The sequence below is a fragment of the Erinaceus europaeus genome, chromosome 5 (genome assembly GCF_950295315.1).
Source record: "Erinaceus europaeus chromosome 5, mEriEur2.1, whole genome shotgun sequence".
Lineage (NCBI taxonomy): Eukaryota > Metazoa > Chordata > Mammalia > Eulipotyphla > Erinaceidae > Erinaceus > Erinaceus europaeus.
The window spans coordinates 3,368,511-3,385,952 of record NC_080166.1 but is presented as its reverse complement, the minus strand read 5'-3'; the positions used below and the strand labels follow the sequence as shown (position 1 = coordinate 3,385,952).

The window sequence follows — 17,442 nt, the reverse complement described above, 5'->3', positions numbered from 1 at the left end:
AACATACGAAGCCAAACAAGTTGTTGAGCACTCATGGACCCAAAGCTTGCAATAGTGGAGAGGAAGTGTTAGGGAGGTTCTCACTGCAAACTCTAGTGTACTTCTGCTTTCAGGTATATATTTTGCAGTAGTTTATGGATATGTGTGAACATATGCTCTCTTTCACAGAAACTGGTTTATATCTAGGTTTTGGGACTTTGTTAGAAAGTGAACCACCTGAGATGAAATTAGAGTATACTATAAAAGGAAAGGTCTCACCCGAGCAATGAAGCTGAAGGGTTGTCATTCCACACGTGAAGTCTCTGGACACAGTCTGAGCTGAAGCATGTTGAGGTAGCAATCGTTGTGTTGGTTAGGTTGCGATCGGCAGATGCAATATTATTTGATATGGATTGGGAGATGCATACGGGAAAGTGGACCCTATCCAAGGGTTCCAGGACTGGGGGAAGTAGAGGCTCTATAGTGGAGATGTGAGGTTCCTGCTGTCTTAGGGTTCAAAAAGAATGGATAGTTATGGTTATCATCACATTATTTGGTAATTGGGTTAACTTTGGAAAGTCCCCTTGTTAGGGTTTGCTGTACAGTACCCAGTATCTTGTATATAGCTGTGCCATTGGATGCCTCTGATCCACTTGGTCTAGGCTTTTGAGAGAGTCCGCATATCAAATACACAGCCGTTTCCAGGAGATGTGGAAAAAAAAATAAAACAATTATCTCGGGGACCAGGCGGTGGCACACCTGGTTAAGCGATCACATTACAGTGCGTAAGGACCCAAGTTCAAGCCCCTGTCCCCCACCTGCAGGGGAAAAGCTTCAAAAGTGATGAAGCAGGGCTGCAGGTGTCTCTCTGCCTCTCTTCCTCTCTATCTCCCCTTCCTCTCTCAATTTCTCTCTGTCTCTGTCTATACAATAATAAAAAAGAAAAAACAAAGTCTTTTAAAAAAGAAAATATCTTTATTTTTTAAATTTTTATTTATTATTGGAGACAGAGAAATCGAGATGGGAGGGGGAGAAAATAATATAATATTATAAAAATAATAAATAAAATAAAAATAATATAATATAATATAAATAATATTTCTGTAGAAACAAAGTACATGAAAACATCACCATAACCCTGTCAACCACAGAAGGCTGACATTAATTGACTGCACTCCCTCATGCCAACAGAAGAGGGCAGGCTCGAGCTATGAAATCTAATAAACCGCCTAGGGCTTCACTGCTCCCTTGTATAAAACCCTTAATTGTCACGTCGACTTGCAAAGAGGATTTCAAAGCAATGATCCCGAGGAGGCTCCTTGAGATGAGACGAGATGCTGAATTGTATTCGTCATAAGGCCAAGATACAAGAAGCAAAACAAGGGACAAGGGGACTGAAAACGGCCATCCTCAAACTATAGCCCTGACCCAAACAAAGAGGCTGTGCAGGGGCCTAGCACCGGAGAAGGCTGTGGATGGATGGATCGCAGAGTGGAGGGGTCTCAGACTTTGGTGGAAGGACGCTGGTACTTTGATGGTGACTGTGGTGTGCTGTGGTTCTGGAGACAGACAACTGGTTTTCTGGCCAGGCAAAATAGTTCACTTGGGTTTATGTGCAGCTTCGCCTTATATGCGACCCAGGTTCAAGCCCAGCCCCCACTGCGCTGGAGAAACCCTCGGTGCTGTGGTTTCTTTCCATCCCTCTCTCTGCCTCTCTGCACCTGTATCTCTAAGCAAAACGGGCCGGGTGGTGGTACTAGTGGTTAAGCACACACATTACAGTGTGCAGGGACCCAGCTTCAAGACCCTGGCTCCCCACATGCAGGGGGGAAGCTTCATAAGTGGTGAAACAGATCTACAGGTGTCTCTCTCTCTCTCTCTCTCTCCCTCCGCACCCCTCTTCCCATTAAACTTTCTCTCTGTCCCATCAAAGTTAAAACATAAAATTAATGAAAAGAGAGGTAAAAGAGGAGAGAGAGAAAGAAAATGGAGGAGGGAACAGAGAGGAATCATACTCAGGAAACATCTATAGATTTGTAAGCTAAGAGTACCTTAAAATAAGTCACTTTAAAATCATTTTATTAGTGTAATTTATTATTATTTGTTTTAAATCAGAACACTGCTCAGCTCTAGCTTAGGGTGGTGCTGGGCATTGAACCTGGGACCTGAGACATGAAAGTCTTTTGCATAATTTCCTCAGAGGAGAATGAACGAGCTTGCTGTCCATCAAGGCAGGAAATTCTGGGAACACTGTGTCCACCTGGGGGCTCTACCTGGAGCATCCAGGATTTGTATTTTGAAGGGAAATGGGAAAATAAATGCTACTTTAAAAGAAAAAAACGTTTTTGCATAACCAATAGGCTTCCTCACCAACCCAACCAATCACTCTCTAAAAGAGCCAGCTTCAGCTCATAAAAACCAAATTAGAAGCTATTCAATGAAGGACAAAACAGACTGAAAATACAGTAAATTCTATGAGCGACAATTAAAACTGATGAGATAATTAGATTTAAACAAAGAACAAGTTGAAAGGAGCCAGGTGGTGGTGCACATGACTGAGCGCACACATCACAGAGCACAGGGGCCTGGATTCAAGTCCCTGGGGGGCCCCCACCTGCAGGGCAAAGCTTTGCATGTGGTGAATTAGGGCTGCAGGTGTCTTTCTTTCTCCCTGTCTCCCCTTTCTCTCTTGATTTTGGTCTCTCTGCAATAAAGTAAATAAATAGATTTAAAAATAAAAAGACTAAGTCTAAAGGGATCAGCAAGAAAGTGATCGAGAAGCTGAAAGGAGTCCATATGAGCAGGTGTCGGCAATATGCTGCCCAGATCCCAATCTGAGTGAAAACATTTCAATTGAAAGGATGATTTTAGTCACAAACCTTTTCTGTATGGTGCAATACCACCACCTTCTAGGAAACTAGAATAGCACAGTCAGATTTTTCAGAGCGAAAAATACTCGTCAGGCTGACAAAATAACTCAGTGCACGTGCATGTCACCCACACAGCTCAGGGACTTCTCAGGGCCTCACTGACCTGCCACACTGGGGAAGCTTCTGTGCTGTGGTGTCTTTCCCCTGGCCTCTGTCTGAAAATGTTGGCCCAAAAGGAACCCTCCTGCACTGCTGGTGGGAATGTCAGTTGGTCCAGCCTCTGTGGAGAACAGTCTGGAGAACTCTCAGAAGGCTAGAAATGGACCTACCCTGTGACCCTGCAATTCCTCTCCTGGGGATAAATCCTAAGGAACCCAACACACCCATCCAAAAAGATCTGTGTACACATATGTTCTTGGCAGCACAATTTGTAATAGCCAAAACCTGGAAGCAACCCAGGTGTCCAACAACACATGCGTGGCTGAGCAAGTTGTGGTCTATATACACAATGGAATACTACTCAGCTGTAAAAAATGGTGACTTCACCGTTTTCAGCCGATCTTGGATGGACCTTGAAAAATTCATGTTAAGTGAAATAAGTCAGAAACAGAAGGATGAATATGGGATGATCTCACTCTCAGGCAGAAGTTGAAAAACAAGATCAGAAACGAAAACACAAGCAGAACCTGAAGTGTAATTGGCATATCGCACCAAAGTAAAAGACTCTGGGGTGGGTGGGTGGGGAGAATACAGGTCCATGAAGGATGATAAATGACATAGTGGGGGTTGTATTGTTAAATGGGAAACTGGGGGATGTTATGCATGTACAAACTATTGTATTTACTGTTGAATGTAAAACATTAATTCCCCAATAAAGAAATTTAAAAAAAAAAAGAAAATGTTGGCCCAGCAGGGTGAAGCCCAAGCAATGAGAAAATAAAAGAAAATAAAACGTTGCTAATTATAGAATTATTTGATAAAGAACTAAGACTTTTACATTTGCTTTTAATAAATCCATATAAAACAACAGACAAGCCTTGCCCTCACATTATTATTGACCTATAATCCCAAGAAACAGATGGGAATTAGGGGCCAAGAGACAGCTCACTTGTGAGTAACTTGTAACAAATGTATTTGTATAGGAATTGTTTTCTTAGGAAAATTATGTCAGAGCATAAAAATATGGAACTGGTTGTCTAGATAAGTATGTCAGATGAAAGACAAGAGTTCCCATTTGACAAAGATGCAGTAAGAGTTAAGACATCAAAGGTGACGTCATCGGCCTCTGCCGTCCAGCTGGAAGGAAGGGCACACACACATGCTCTTTGCCAGATTTCTGTTTTAACTCAGTTCTCTGTGAGTTAAAAAAAAAAAAACCTCATAGCTCCATTGAATCACTCAAGACATCTACTATAGGTTTTTAGATCCAATGGTGACTAAATGGGGTTTTATATCAAATCTCTCTTATGAAGCTAAACGGAAAAACCTGGCTGGGAGCTTCATGGGTGCTGACACAGCACTGCAGGCCTCTCTCTCCCTCCCTGTCTCCCTGTTCCCTTTTGATCTCTCTCTCTCTCTCTCTCCCTCCCTCCCTCCAATAAATAAATAAACCTGTAAATGTTCCTATGAGGCAAACGAAACGTTTATTTTAAAATAGCTATCTGGCAACAAGAAAAGCCCCCGTGTAGCTTGAGTCAAAACCCACTCCCAACTCCCCTCTCCCAGTCCAGACTAGAACATCAGAAAACATGGGACTCCCCTCCAAAGCCAGAAAGTTCTCTTCCTAGTGAAGCAAGATGTTACGGTTGTCCCAGCTTGGCCACAGCTGCAAGTTGCTGAAGCTGCCTCTGGATCTGGGTGAGTCTTTCTGAGATGGGGGTGTATGTGGAGGGGGTCCTTTCTTTGGAACGGCAAGCACTGTGGGAGGAGGCTACACGTCAGACAGCACCAGGAGAGATGCTGTGCTCTTTTTACTAGCATCTGTCTTATATATTAGTTATGAGCACATTATGACCTTATAGCTTATCTAACATACAATTGTTGCTGTGCTTTTAAAATTACAGCCTCAGCTGGGCGAGTAGGAGGGCTGTGCCACTCTTCTCTATTACATAAAGTATAGAGACTTTGAATGGAAAAGGTCGGGAGCCAGTCTCTGGAACATTTGTTCTATCAGTCAGTAAGGTGTAGAATTTGGCTTGAGTACTTTATAAGCTTTCAAGGTAACGTAACAAAAACAGGAACTTTAAAAAAAAATTACTGAATACAGACTGAGAGAAACTGAAAAGCGAGAGAGAGGTAGAGACACCTGCAGCCCTGCTTCACCACTCACAAAGCTTTCCCCCTGCAGGTGGGGGCCAGGGGCTCGAACCCGGGTCCTTGTGTGCTGTGATGTGTGCTCAACCAGGTGCGCCACCACCTGGCCCCCCAAAGCAAGAACCTTTAAGAAAAGTCATTTTCACTAAACTGAAAAGATCTCATGGCATGCTTAAGAAAACCTGTTACTCCCCACCAGGACAACTTTTTTTTATTTACTGTGCCCCAGTATGGTTCCGTAGCCCCCATGTCCACTTGGTCGATTCCAAATTATATTCCTCCATGAGGATCATTTCTGGAACCATCTGTTCCACCCCGGTCCCATGGCTGCCAGTTCTTAGCAACATTGCCCCGCCAGATATTCGTCGGGATGCGGCATCATCTAAGTTCATTTCCCACGTCTACGCTCGACCGGACCTGCCAATATACGCAGAGATCTTCGCCCACCCTGTCCAACGCTTGATGTCTCGTCACCCAATCTGGTCCCCTACGCCTACACTGAACTTCTCTGTTCCAGTCTCTTGGAAACAGAGCTGGCAGTCAGCTGAGGTCAAGAACAAACACCTCATCACAGACCCCTGCGAGCATCAACCCGGCTTTGACCTAGCACGTTATGATTGGGCCCTCCTCAATCGTTATCGAACAGGCCATGGCCGGTGCGCCGCTATGTTCCATCGCTGGGGAGCCAGAGACGACCCGAACTGCCCCTGCGGCTCCAGACAGACTATGACCCACATAGTCAACGACTGCCACCTCTCCAGATTCAAAGGAGGTCTCGAAACTTTACATCAGGCTCAACCTGACACTGTTGACTGGCTACGGAAGAAGGGCAAACGCTAGAAGAAGGACAACTTTTGACAAGAACAGAAACAAGAAGGAATCAAACAAATTCAAATGTGCTGTTTTTAAATTCCTAGAGTTTAATATCTTTAAAAAAAAGACATAAAAATATAAAAATTATCAAAAATATTTAAAGATTCATTCCAGGGATATATATATATTCTAGCTAGCACTAGGAACTTTTTCCTTGTGATTGATTTAAGGTGAAAAGTAAGACTTACATTTACATAAACATAGTAGTTATAGCAGTCCAATTTTCCATCAGCCCACCTACAAAAAGGCAGGACAATATAATATCTATATGATGACCTCAGTAACAAGGTGCCAAGGGTTTCAGTACCAAGGCCTAAAAGAAGGATCATCTTGCGTGTTTAGCTTCTACTTCTTCAAGGATCCACTGAATGCCGTTCAGAAAACCAGTCAGAGTTTCAGCTTCTGTGTCCTGGACCTATAAAGAGATCAGTGAGACTTTTTTTTTTTCAACTGAGTCAAAAATATTACAAGGAATATTTTTCTAGACTGTAGAAAAAGAAGAGAACTAAATCCTCCTCCCCACCCCCAAACACTGGGTAAAATCATTGGAGCTTTGCTGTCTAGAAAGCGTCAATAAAAATAGGAGCTTCTTTTATGTCTTATAATTATCACCAGAATATAAAACTTGGAACTCATCTTTGAAAATGGGGGGAAAATTACAATTCTGGTAACTTGATTGTACACATTAGGAAAGAAGATTGTTCCAAATTCACTTTAAAAACAAAGTAATTTTTTTAAAGATTGTATTTATTTATTACTGAGACGCACAGGAGAGAGAAACAGTCAGACGTCACTCTGGTACATATGCTGCCAGGGATTGAACTCAGGACCTCATGCTTGAGAGTCCAATGCTTTATCCACTGTGCCACCTCCCGGACCACAAAACAAAGTAATATTTTAAATTTTTTAATATTTATTTATTTTCCCTTTTGTTGCCCTTTTTATTGTTGTTATTATTGATGTCATTGTTGTTGATGTTGTTCGTTGTTGGATAGGACAAAGAGAAATGGAGAGAGGAGGGGAAGACAGAGAGGGGGAGAGAAAGACAGACACCTGCAGACCTGCTTCACCACCTGTGAAGCGACTCCCCTGCAGGTGGGGAGTCGGGGGCTCAAACTGGGATCCGTACGCTTTGTGCCACCTGTGCTTAGCCCGCTGCGCTACTGCCCAACTCCCAACAAAGTAAATTTCAAATGAACCCAGCTAGTCTACAGATGAGTGTAGCAGACACCCTGTTGCAAAGCTTCCTGTCTCACCTAAGGCTAAGTTAAAACAACGTCCACGGAGGAAGATACACCTTTGTGAGTAGCTGCAGACTGTGTTCCTAAGAGTCTTGTAGCTCCATGGGAGAAATGGAGAGGGAGAAACGATGGGGCCTCTTCCAGCACAAGCACTTCCAATGTTAATTTTCCTTCCTTTTGCCAAGAAGCTTGAGTAAGTTTTTTATTTGAGGACAGGATTCCAAAATCAAAATGTAATTGGAGAAGCAATGCCGTGTAAGCTGAGATGTACAGGTTTGTAGGCCCGCTAGAGCCCAGTGCGTGAGCGCTGAGGGCGTGCTGTGGCATCTGCAGTCTAAAAATCCCCCATTACTCCCACACCGTGTCTCTGACAGGTGGGCTTCAGGCCGGAGCAACCCACCAGCTGAGACGCAGCCACACCCATCAGTGCTCTTCCTCTGGTGAAGCTACCAACTTTAGAACATGATTTTTGGCGTATTGCACCATAGTAAAAGACTCTGGGGTGGGTGGGGAGAGAGAGTACAGATCCAAGAAGGATGACAGAGGACCTAGTGGGGGTTGTATTGTTATATGGAAAACTGGGAAATGTTATGCATGTGCAAACTATTGTAGTTACAGTCGAATGTAAAACATTAATTCCCCAATAAAGAAATTAAAAAAAAGAACATGATTTTATTAAACAAAAGGAAGAGGAAATAAAATCAAGTGGAAAATAAACTGAAAGGTAAAACAAGATTGTTCTCCCCACAGAAGTCAGAACCTTACCATCCAGGGCTGCTTTAGCCGACTCAGATGCAGCTCGTGGGCCAAATAGAAACAGGGCACTCTTTTTATATTTGCTTGAGAAATGCAAGATAACACCAGCACTGGTCTTCCTGAAGATCCAAACGCTGGATCTGTCATTGCCATAATACGGGAAAATTCATCTTGCCACTGGTGGTCTATGGAATGTAAGGGGGAGGACTTAATTTACATTACTTGTAGTGACTTAGAAGTAACAACGTTGAAAATAATAAATAAAAAGAACACAAGGAAACCAAAACTCCAGCTGAATCCAAATGTAAAAATTGCCTTTATGGCTAGGCACATGCATTATCAACCCTCCAGCATGGGTTAAGAATTCAGCTGAGATAGGGGAGGTGGGGAACGTAGATGTGTCTATAATTTATCGGCAAAAAAAAAAAAAAAAAGCTTTCATATAGATCATTTCTTGCCCCAAATCTGTAGCTCTCACTTCTTAAACACCCAGCCTAGGGATCAGGAAGGTTGCTGGGGTGCGGGGGGGGGGGGGGGGGGAGGAGGATCTGCACTGCGCTGCCCGGCCCGCCTTCAGCCATGCTGGGAGTGGGATGGCCTGGAGAGCTCTGAGGTGTCGGCAGCAGTGACTTTATGGATGTGGCAGGACAGGGGTCGACAAAGAAATAAATCCAGACGCCTCGCACATGGCTCTAAGACTGGGTGAGCATTAGAAGGACAAAGACACTGTGAGGTCAAGTGCCTAGCAATGGCTTGCATCCGATTTCCCGAGGCCCACCACACACTCCTGTGACCATAATTCTGAGGGGAGGGACCAGGCCTCTTCTCAGGCGACCTTGAGGGACCTCAGGTTTACAACACACTACTTGCCCTACTGAGCACAGGACCACCTCAGTGAGCTTAACATTATTTCTTAGAAAAAAAGAACCTGGTTTATTTATTAATGGGAGAGGGGCAGAGGACAAAAGCATTTCCCTAGCACACGCAATGTCACAGGTCAGAAGCTGGACCTTATGCTTGTACGTCCAAAGCTCCAGCCGCTGTCTGAACTTCCCGATTCACAGCCAACACATTCTGTAGTGACCACAGCGAGGGCTGTGCAGTGACACACTTGGCTGAGTGCACGTATTACCACGCACAAGAACCAGGGTTTCAGGCCCCCACGTCCCCACCTGTAGGGGAGAAGCTTCACAATCAGTGAAGCTGTGCTGCAGGCCTCTCTCTCTCTCTCTCTCCCTCAATTTCTCTGTCCTGTCAAAATACATAAGTAAATGAATCAACAAATAAGAATGCGATTCATGTTTAAGATGAGAAAGGTATGTTCTGGGCTGGAGTCAAGATGGAGATCTGAAGGCCGCAACCAGACAGACTCTCCCAAAAAACTGATTCCAACCCTGAGAATTCTAAGCAGAAACAGGATTTTCAGGCCAAGATGAGTTAAAGTAGAGAGGAAGGGACAACAAGGAACCACAGTGGAAAATTATAACTCATCTATAAGCCAGCAAGAAGGACTTTAAAGGACAAAGGAAGCAAAACCCTACCAAGCTGCAGATGCTACCATGACACTAACCTGACTTCTCTGGGCAGACGACCTGACCAGTCTGTCCTAGAACCCCAGCTCCCAGAGGAGCTGCCCCACTAGGGAGGGAGAGAGAGAGAGAGAGAGAGAGAGAGAGAGAGAGAGAGACAGGCGGGGGCGGGGGGTGGAGGGCGGTGGATCCACCTGTCAACACCCATGTCCAGCGGAGAAGCAATGACAGAAGCCAAGAACTCCCACCTTCTGCATCCCACAATGACCCTGGGTCCATACTCCCAGAGGGATAGAGAATAGGAAAGCTATCAGGGGAGGGGGTGGGACGCAGAATTCTGGTGGTGGGAATTATGTGGAATTGTACTCCTCTTATCCAACAGACCCGTTCATAATTAAATCAATACCAAAAAAATTTTAAAAGAAGTGTGTGTTTGTCCCAATTCCATCAGGACCCAGGGGGGGGGGGGAAGGAAAGGAAGATAAGGAAAGACAATATTAAATCACTACTCAAAAAAAAAAAAGAGAGATAAAAAATAAAACAATGTTCTTATTTTATTTGTCCCACCTCAAGAGCTTTCTAGAAAGAAGAGAAGAGTGTGCTCACTTTGATGGGCTTCGCCGTTCGCTACGTAGATGAACCCGTCCACCACCTCGCACACCCTCTGGATCTGAGGGATCACGCTGTACCGGCTGCCCTGCTGGTCAGCCCCTTCGCTCTGCACACTGAACATCTTGTTCACGGTACTTGTTTGTCCTTCTCTTGCTCTGTCTCTTTCCTTTCTATGAGGAAAAAAAAAATATATATATATATATATATGTCAATACAGAACACGGCACTAGACAGGCTCCATCCACACCCCTCAGAAACAAAGGAGCAGACACCCCCCAGCGCTGACGTCTCCAGGAGGCTAACGAGGGAGCTTACCTGGTCGTTGAATACAGTATCAGGATGTTGAACTTATGCTGGTTAGTCAGCTGAAAACTGACTCCTGACCCAATACCTAAGGGAGGGGACAGACAAGTAGCACTTATCAAAAGGTGAGTCAGTAGATCTGAAGCAAAAGATCAGACACACAATACAAAAAGAAAAAGTGACACAGGGTAAGCAGAACACTAGACAAACAACAACAAAACCCTGTGAGAAGTTACAAAATGAAATATTGAGGAAAACAGGGTGTGAGCAGTTCCCGCTGGCACTGTGACAGAAACATGACCACGCAACACAGAACTGCTCGGTCCATTTAGGAATGTAGTGCTTTGCGTTTTTCTCGTGATGTTATTTAGAGGTGTGTATCTTTTGTTTCTTTGCTTGAGAGCCTACTCCAACTCATCCTAGCTCAAGCCAGGCGTCATGTTCGGTGTGGGTCCTTCTTTGACCCGCACCTCTGGAGCCAGGAAGTAACCTCGCCGTACTTGCGTTCCCTGTGTCTGCACCCCTGCAGGGTTCAGTTCTCTGCACCACCATAAGCCAGAGCTGAGCACATGTAATGTGCTCAGGTAAAAAAAAAAAAAAAAAAAAAAAATTAGGCACACCTCTGACCAGCTACACAGTGGTGGATGCTTTTTCTTTTCAAAGAAGGGTAAAATAAACATTTATCTCATTTTTTAAGTTCCGGTATAAACCAAAGGGATTCGCACATAGCAGATACGGAATGATTTTGCTGTTTACATTCCCTCCACGTGTGGTAAATGTGCTGTCCACTGTACAAAGAAAACATGGTTTACTTCACATGATTTTATATTCTAGACTCTACAAACTTGAGAAAGGAAGGCCCTCACCCTTATACGAGTCTATTCATTCGTTTAGTCCATTAGGAACAATGTGGTTCTGTTCATCAAATCAGTACATTTTATCACATGAAACACTTAGTTAAAAAATTAACTTTGGGCACCAGGTCAAAGGAGGTCTCGAAACTTGACATCAGGCTCAACCATCAGGCTGTTGACTGGCTACGGAAGAAGGGCAAACGCTAGAAGAAGAAGAAGGTGATGGTGCGGCCTGCTGAGCACCACATAGGGAGGCAGAGAGGGAGGGAGACGGTGGCCTGGTGGTGGCGCACTTGGTTAAGTGCACGTTACAGTGAGCAAGGACTCAGGTTCAAGCCCCCACTCCCCACCTGCAGAGGGGAAGTTCTACAAGTAGTGAAGCAGGTCTATGGGTTTCTCTCTCTCAACTTTATTATTTTATTTACTGGGTAGAAACAGCCAGAAATTGAGAGGGGAGGGAGTGGTAGAGAGGGAGAGAAAGCAGAGAGACATCTGAAGGCCTGCTTCACTACTTAGGAAACTTTCCCCTGCAAGTGGGGACCAGGGGATCAAACCTGGGTCCTTGCACATTGTAACATGTGTGCTTAACTAAGTGCACCACTACCAGACCCCTCTTCTCCCTCTCTATCCCTTCTCAACTTCTCTCTGTCCTATTCAATAAAATAGAAATTGGGGGGGGGGGGATTACCATCAATCTGCCTGTGAGGCAAACCAGCTGTCGGGCAAAGTTCCTCAGAAGACATCAGACTCAACACCAGAGACGTGTCCAGTTCTTCCAGACCCGGTCCAAACATGGCAAAGCGCGGTTCACTCTGAATGATCAGTGAGTGCAAAAAAGAGGTGACAGCTCCATACATTGGACGGCCGGGCTTAGAGGACGGTCTTGTGTACGGGCAGCACATTTTATAGCTGCATGAAATCACCACAATGAGAAGATAAACACAAACGTATTCATGCGACAATATGTAACTCATGGCGTATGTGCTACACTCAAGCGTATAACGACGACAACCCCGTCATCGTGGACGGCAGCAAAGGGTGGATGGCACAGTTCGCGTCGCTGAGAGCCAGGATGGAGAGTAAAAACCTGCAGGCATCATGGAGCAGGAGTGGTCCTGATGTGGTTGACGTCTTCCCTGGGAGTGGTGACTTACATTCTAATTTTCCACTTGTGTATCTGCCCTCATGGGACATTCAGTCTAACACCTATTATTTGTTAAATGCTATATTGTCGGGAAATTGTGGTGGAGCCTGGCAGGGCTTGAACCTGAGGGGTGCGTCTCTCCTGTCAGTCTCTCTCTCTGCCGAGAGGTTGAGCAAGAAGGAGTGACCCCAAAGGTTTGCCTCCTCTTATCAGACTTCCCGCCTCACAAAGCACCCTGCATTTTTCTGCCTCCAGGAGCCCGACATTCTTTAAAACATTAAGGCAGCTCCCCCTGCTCCACCCTGCATTCCTTGATACTCTGGCCCCTCCTTTTATTATCTCCGTATCAATCTTCTGCTTTGTCTAACAAATGACTTAAGGCCTCCACCCTATTCCCCCACCCATTCTGCTCATTTAATATATTCTTTTTCTTCCCTCAAAACCGCAGCGTACCATTAATCCTACCAGTTAAACCCCTAGCAATAGTTGCTAAGGAAGTCCCTCCCTTTTTCACCCTTCTCTGCCCCTTTCCTAACCATGTAGGGTATTATCAAGCCACTTCCGTTTCCGACTTGGCTCTTCCTTTTTCCGGCCTGGGGAAGCGCTTGGGAAAACTGGGAGGCTGACTACTGCTATTGCGGTTTGCGGCACGTGGCTTAACCAGGTGTGATACCGCCCGGACTCTGGGGCGTTCTGATGAATAAAGATATGAATTGCCTCACTGCCACAAGCTTGGTTCCTGGGTCATCTCTCTCTCTCTCTCGGCTGGCCTGACATTATATATTTACACGAGGTAGAGGAGTGAGAAGGCACCAGACCATCACTTTAGCAAGTGTGATGCCAGAGCCAAACTGGAGACCTTATGTTGCCAGGCCCAAGCTCTGGCCACTGTGCCATCTCCTGGGCCTCACATCTGATACTTAACTTCAATGGTGAAAAATCACTAACAGAGCAGTGACTCTGCATCTCAGCGTATTCTGCTCCCTGGGAAACATCTGGTCACCTCTGCAGACAGGCCAGTGAGGATGTTAAAGATTCTACAGTGAGGAGGAGAGTCCCTTATGCTCCCAGAACGTGAGGCCCAGCCGCTATCCAGAATTAAGCACACGCTATCCGTCACTCAGGATAACTGATTTCTATCGTACCAAAGAACACCACTCTGGCTACCACTTTTCTGGACATGGAAGAGGTTTTGCCATGTAATAAAATTAAAAAGGTTCTACAGATAATGACAGTTTTAAGGAGTGCTTTAATTCAAACACTCTAGTCAAGTACCACTGGGCAGCGACAAAATCTAAACGTTCAAAGGGTCCAATTCCAAACTTTCACAAAAGGACACTTCACCAAAATTCATGAATGCAAATTAGTAGCAGGGCCATTGTTATTAACTTGGAGTACAATCAAACTTAGTATCATCTTTTGAAGTCACATAGTTATATACTTACACGGCCATGTAGTCAAATAAGGTACCATCAGTGACCTCCGATACAGGCTTTTTTAAGATCTCTAGATCTGGAAGGGACTTCCAGTCAACAGAAGACCAGGAAGGAAGGTCTCGCAACAGGAAATACCTCCAGAGGATCGGGTCTCGCACGGTTCCATTCCAGTAATGATTTGTGCTTCCCAACTGACACAGATCATGAGGGGAAAGAAATGACAAGATGTATAGCTGGACATCAACCTGAAACAGAGGCAGAAAACAAGTTAAAAAAAAAACAAACAAGTGGAGTGAATTACTGCATGTCAGAAAGCTATTTTGATGTCTGATGATAAGTTGCAAATCCATAATATATTATACTAAGAAGCTAAAGGTCAGTTGAACCGCTTGTTAATAATTAGATCTATCACGGAAATCAGGAAGGATTATTACACTGCATAACCAAAGGGCAACTTAGCAGCCAGTGATCTTCACGATGATGACGGAATGATTTCTGGAATAATTTTCCTGCCAGTAAGTGACAACAGTAACTGAAAACTGAATTTTTGGCATACTAAAACATTCCTAAAAAAAAAAAAAAAAAAAACCCAACAACTTCTGGGTTTTTTTTTCAATGAAATAAGTAGTTAATTTAATTTCTCATGAATATTTTGATATACCATTTGATGAATTACTTATAGAAATAATTCTCCAGGGAGTCAGGCGGCAGCGCAGCGGGTTAAGCGCACGTGGCACAAAGCGCAAGGAGCGGCGTAAGGATCCTGGTTCGATCCCCCGGCTCCCCACCTGCAAGGGAGTCGCTTCCCAGGCGGTGAAGCAGGTCTGCAGGTGTCTGTCTTTCTCTCCCCCTCTCTGTCTTCCCCTCCTCTCTCCATCTCTCTCTGTCCTATCCAACAACAAACAACGTCAACAACAATGACATCAATAACAACAACAATAATAACTACAACAAGGGTAACAAAAGGGAATAAATATATTTTTTTAAATCTTTTAAAAAAAAGAAAGAATTCTCTCAAGCAAAGCCTTTATCAAGTGGACTCACTACTCATTTTATCACGCAGTCAAATGGAGAATGCAGGTTTGTCATCGAGTTCCTCTGTAAAATCTCTTTCAAAGAACCCCTGCCAGGGCAGGCGGGGACTTGGGAGGGAGACATTCTGATCTCTCTGTCCTCAGCTTCTGAGGGTCACTGCTCACTAGACATTTCTAAGAATTTCGCCTCACATCCATTTTCCCATCTACCTAAAAAAGTTTAGCAAAAAATATATATATATGAGGTACAATTCTTGTGGTCTGTTGGTGAGGCTGTTTTTAACCGAGCGGTAGCTTTACTATTTCCAAATTAGAGGGTAAGTATTAGCAGAAAGATGTCTAAAGAACAGTTTAGGGTAACAACCTCGCCCTCCTTTCTGCTATTTTCATATATTGAGTCTGAGCTTTTTAAGAGCACACACTTTGAATACTTCATCATGCTAGCTAGAATATCTGGAATAAATTTATTTCCCTTTTAAAAATTATTTTATTTTTTTATTATTGGATACAGATAGAGAGAAACTGAGAAGGCTGGGGAGAGATAGATAAGAGACAGAGAGACACCAGCAGCCCGCCTTCAATGCTTGTTAAGTTTTCCCCTGCAGGTGGGGACCAGGGCCTTGAACCTGGGTCCTTGTGCATGAGAAAAGGTGTGCTCAACCAGGTGCACCACCACAGAGGCCATCCTCCCTTTTAAAAATATTTTATTTATTTATTAGATAGAGACAGAGATAAATTGAGAGGAGAGTGGGAGACAGAGAGAGACAGAGAGACAGAGAGACACCTGCAGTCCTGCTTCACTACTTGTGAAGCAGGTGGGGACGAGGGCTTGAACCTGGGACCTTCTGCACTGCAGTGTGTGTGCTTAACCAGGTGCATCACTGCCTGCCCTCCTTTTATAAAATACTTCATTCTACTTATTTATTGGATAGAGACTGAGAATCTGAGAGGGGCATGGGAGGTAGAGAGAGAGACAGAGAGACACCTGCAGCCCTGTTTCACCACTCGGGCCGGGGCCCTTGAACCTGGGTCCTTGTGCGCTGTAGCGTGTGCGCTTAAGCAGGTGCACCACTGCCTGGCTCCCCCTTAAAAAAAATTACAGGGGCCAGGTGGTGGCACACCTGCGGCTGGTGTCCTGTCCCAGGCCTTGCGGGGGTGAGCTGGCGGGTCCCCAGGGCCTAACTGCTGCTCGGGGGCTTCCAGGCCGGGCCTGGGTGCGGGGCGGGGCCCGGGGTGTGGGGCCCTGGGGTGCGGGGCCAGGGCCGCGGTGGCCCAGGAGTGTGGGTCGGGGGTGCGGGTCCGGGTTTGGGGGGGCCCAGGGGTGCGGGGTCCGAGTGTGAGGGATCCGGGGCTGCGGGGGGGGGGGGGCAGGGTGTGCTGGGCCCGGGTTTGCGGGTCCGAGTGTGCGAGGCCGGGTTGGGTGCGGAGTCCGAGTGTGCGGGGTCTGGGGGTGCGGGGTCCGAGTGTGCGGGGTCCGGAGGTGCGGGGTTCGACTGTGCGGGGTCCGACTGTGCAGTTCCGGGGGTGCGGGTCTGGGAGTGCGGGGTCCGAGTGTGCGGGTCCAGGGGTGCGGGCCTGGGGTCCGACCGTGCGGGGCCGGGTTGGGTGCGGGGTCCGAGTGTGCGGGGGTGGGGGTGCGGACCCGGCTTGGGTGCGGGGTCCGACTGTGCAGTTCCGGGGGTGCGGGGTCCGAGTGTGCGGGGTCCGAGTGTGCGGGCCCAGGTTGGGTGCGGGGTCCGAGTGTGCGGGCCCGGGTTGGGTGCGGGGTCCGAGTGTGCGGGCCCGGGTTGGGTGCGGGGTCCGAGTGTGCGGGCCCGGGTTGGGTGCGGGGTCCGAGTGTGCGGGCCCGGGTTGGGTGCGGGGTCCGAGTGTGCGGGCCCGGGTTGGGTGCGGGGTCCGAGTGTGCGGGCCCGGGTTGGGTGCGGGGTCCGAGTGTGCGGGCCCGGGTTGGGTGCGGGGTCCGAGTGTGCGGGCCCGGGTTGGGTGCGGGGCGGCCCCGCTCACCGGCAGCCGAGCCAGGCGGCTGGTGTCTTCGGCCGCCTCCTCCGGGGGGGCCCCCGGGCCCGGCCGCTCCTTGCCCACCGCCTGCCAGAAGGTCCTCCAGCCGCTGAGGATGGCGGCCTCCAGGCGGCCCCAGTCGCCCTGCGGCGCCTCCGCCGAGCTGCCTTCCGGGCGCCGCTCGCTCGCGGCCATGGCGGCCTCCTCCGTCCGTCCTTCCGGCGCCTCCGCCTCCCCGCAGGCCTCCGGGCGTGTCCGCCCGCCCGCCCTGCGGACCCAGTGGCCGCCGCCTCCCCGCAGGCCTCCGGGAGTGTCGGCCGCCCGCCCGCCCCGCGGCCCACCTTCTGCAAAGCTCCCGCACACGGCGGACAGGGGTGGCGGCAGGGCACCTGCTCTTCACGTCCCCACCTCCCCCCTGCCCGCCGCCCCCAGACCCCACTTCCTCACCGCCGCCCCGCACACACTTTTCCCTCCCGAGCTCGTGTGAGGCTTTGGGAGTT

At 47.1% G+C, this 17,442-nt stretch overlaps 1 protein-coding gene across 1 annotated transcript; it reads right to left on the bottom strand.

The window, feature by feature from the left end:
• Window positions 1-6,061: 6,061 nt before the first annotated feature.
• Window positions 6,062-17,234, bottom strand: FBXO4 (F-box protein 4). The gene is made up of 7 exons (XM_060190993.1): window positions 16,949-17,234; window positions 13,920-14,155; window positions 12,019-12,239; window positions 10,489-10,564; window positions 10,168-10,343; window positions 8,042-8,217; window positions 6,062-6,450 (listed from the first exon to the last, which is right to left on the bottom strand). Exons 1-7 carry the CDS (start codon window positions 17,135-17,137, stop codon window positions 6,361-6,363), a joined length of 1,164 nt encoding a protein of 387 aa, XP_060046976.1. The 5' UTR covers window positions 17,138-17,234; the 3' UTR covers window positions 6,062-6,360.
• Between the last annotated feature and the right edge of the window lie 208 nt (window positions 17,235-17,442).

Bases quoted from the DNA above. Each gene is read 5' to 3' on its own strand.
- FBXO4 (XM_060190993.1), bottom strand. From the start codon at position 17,137: ATGGCCGCGAGCGAGCGGCGCCCGGAAGGCAGCTCGGCGGAGGCGCCG. The intron at 14,156-16,948 runs GTGAGCGGGGCC...CCTCTGTTTCAG, and splicing joins GCCGCCTGGCTCGGCTGCCG to GTTGATGTCCAGCTATACAT. The intron at 8,218-10,167 runs GTGAGCACACTC...TACATTCCATAG, and splicing joins GAACGGCGAAGCCCATCAAA to ACCACCAGTGGCAAGATGAA.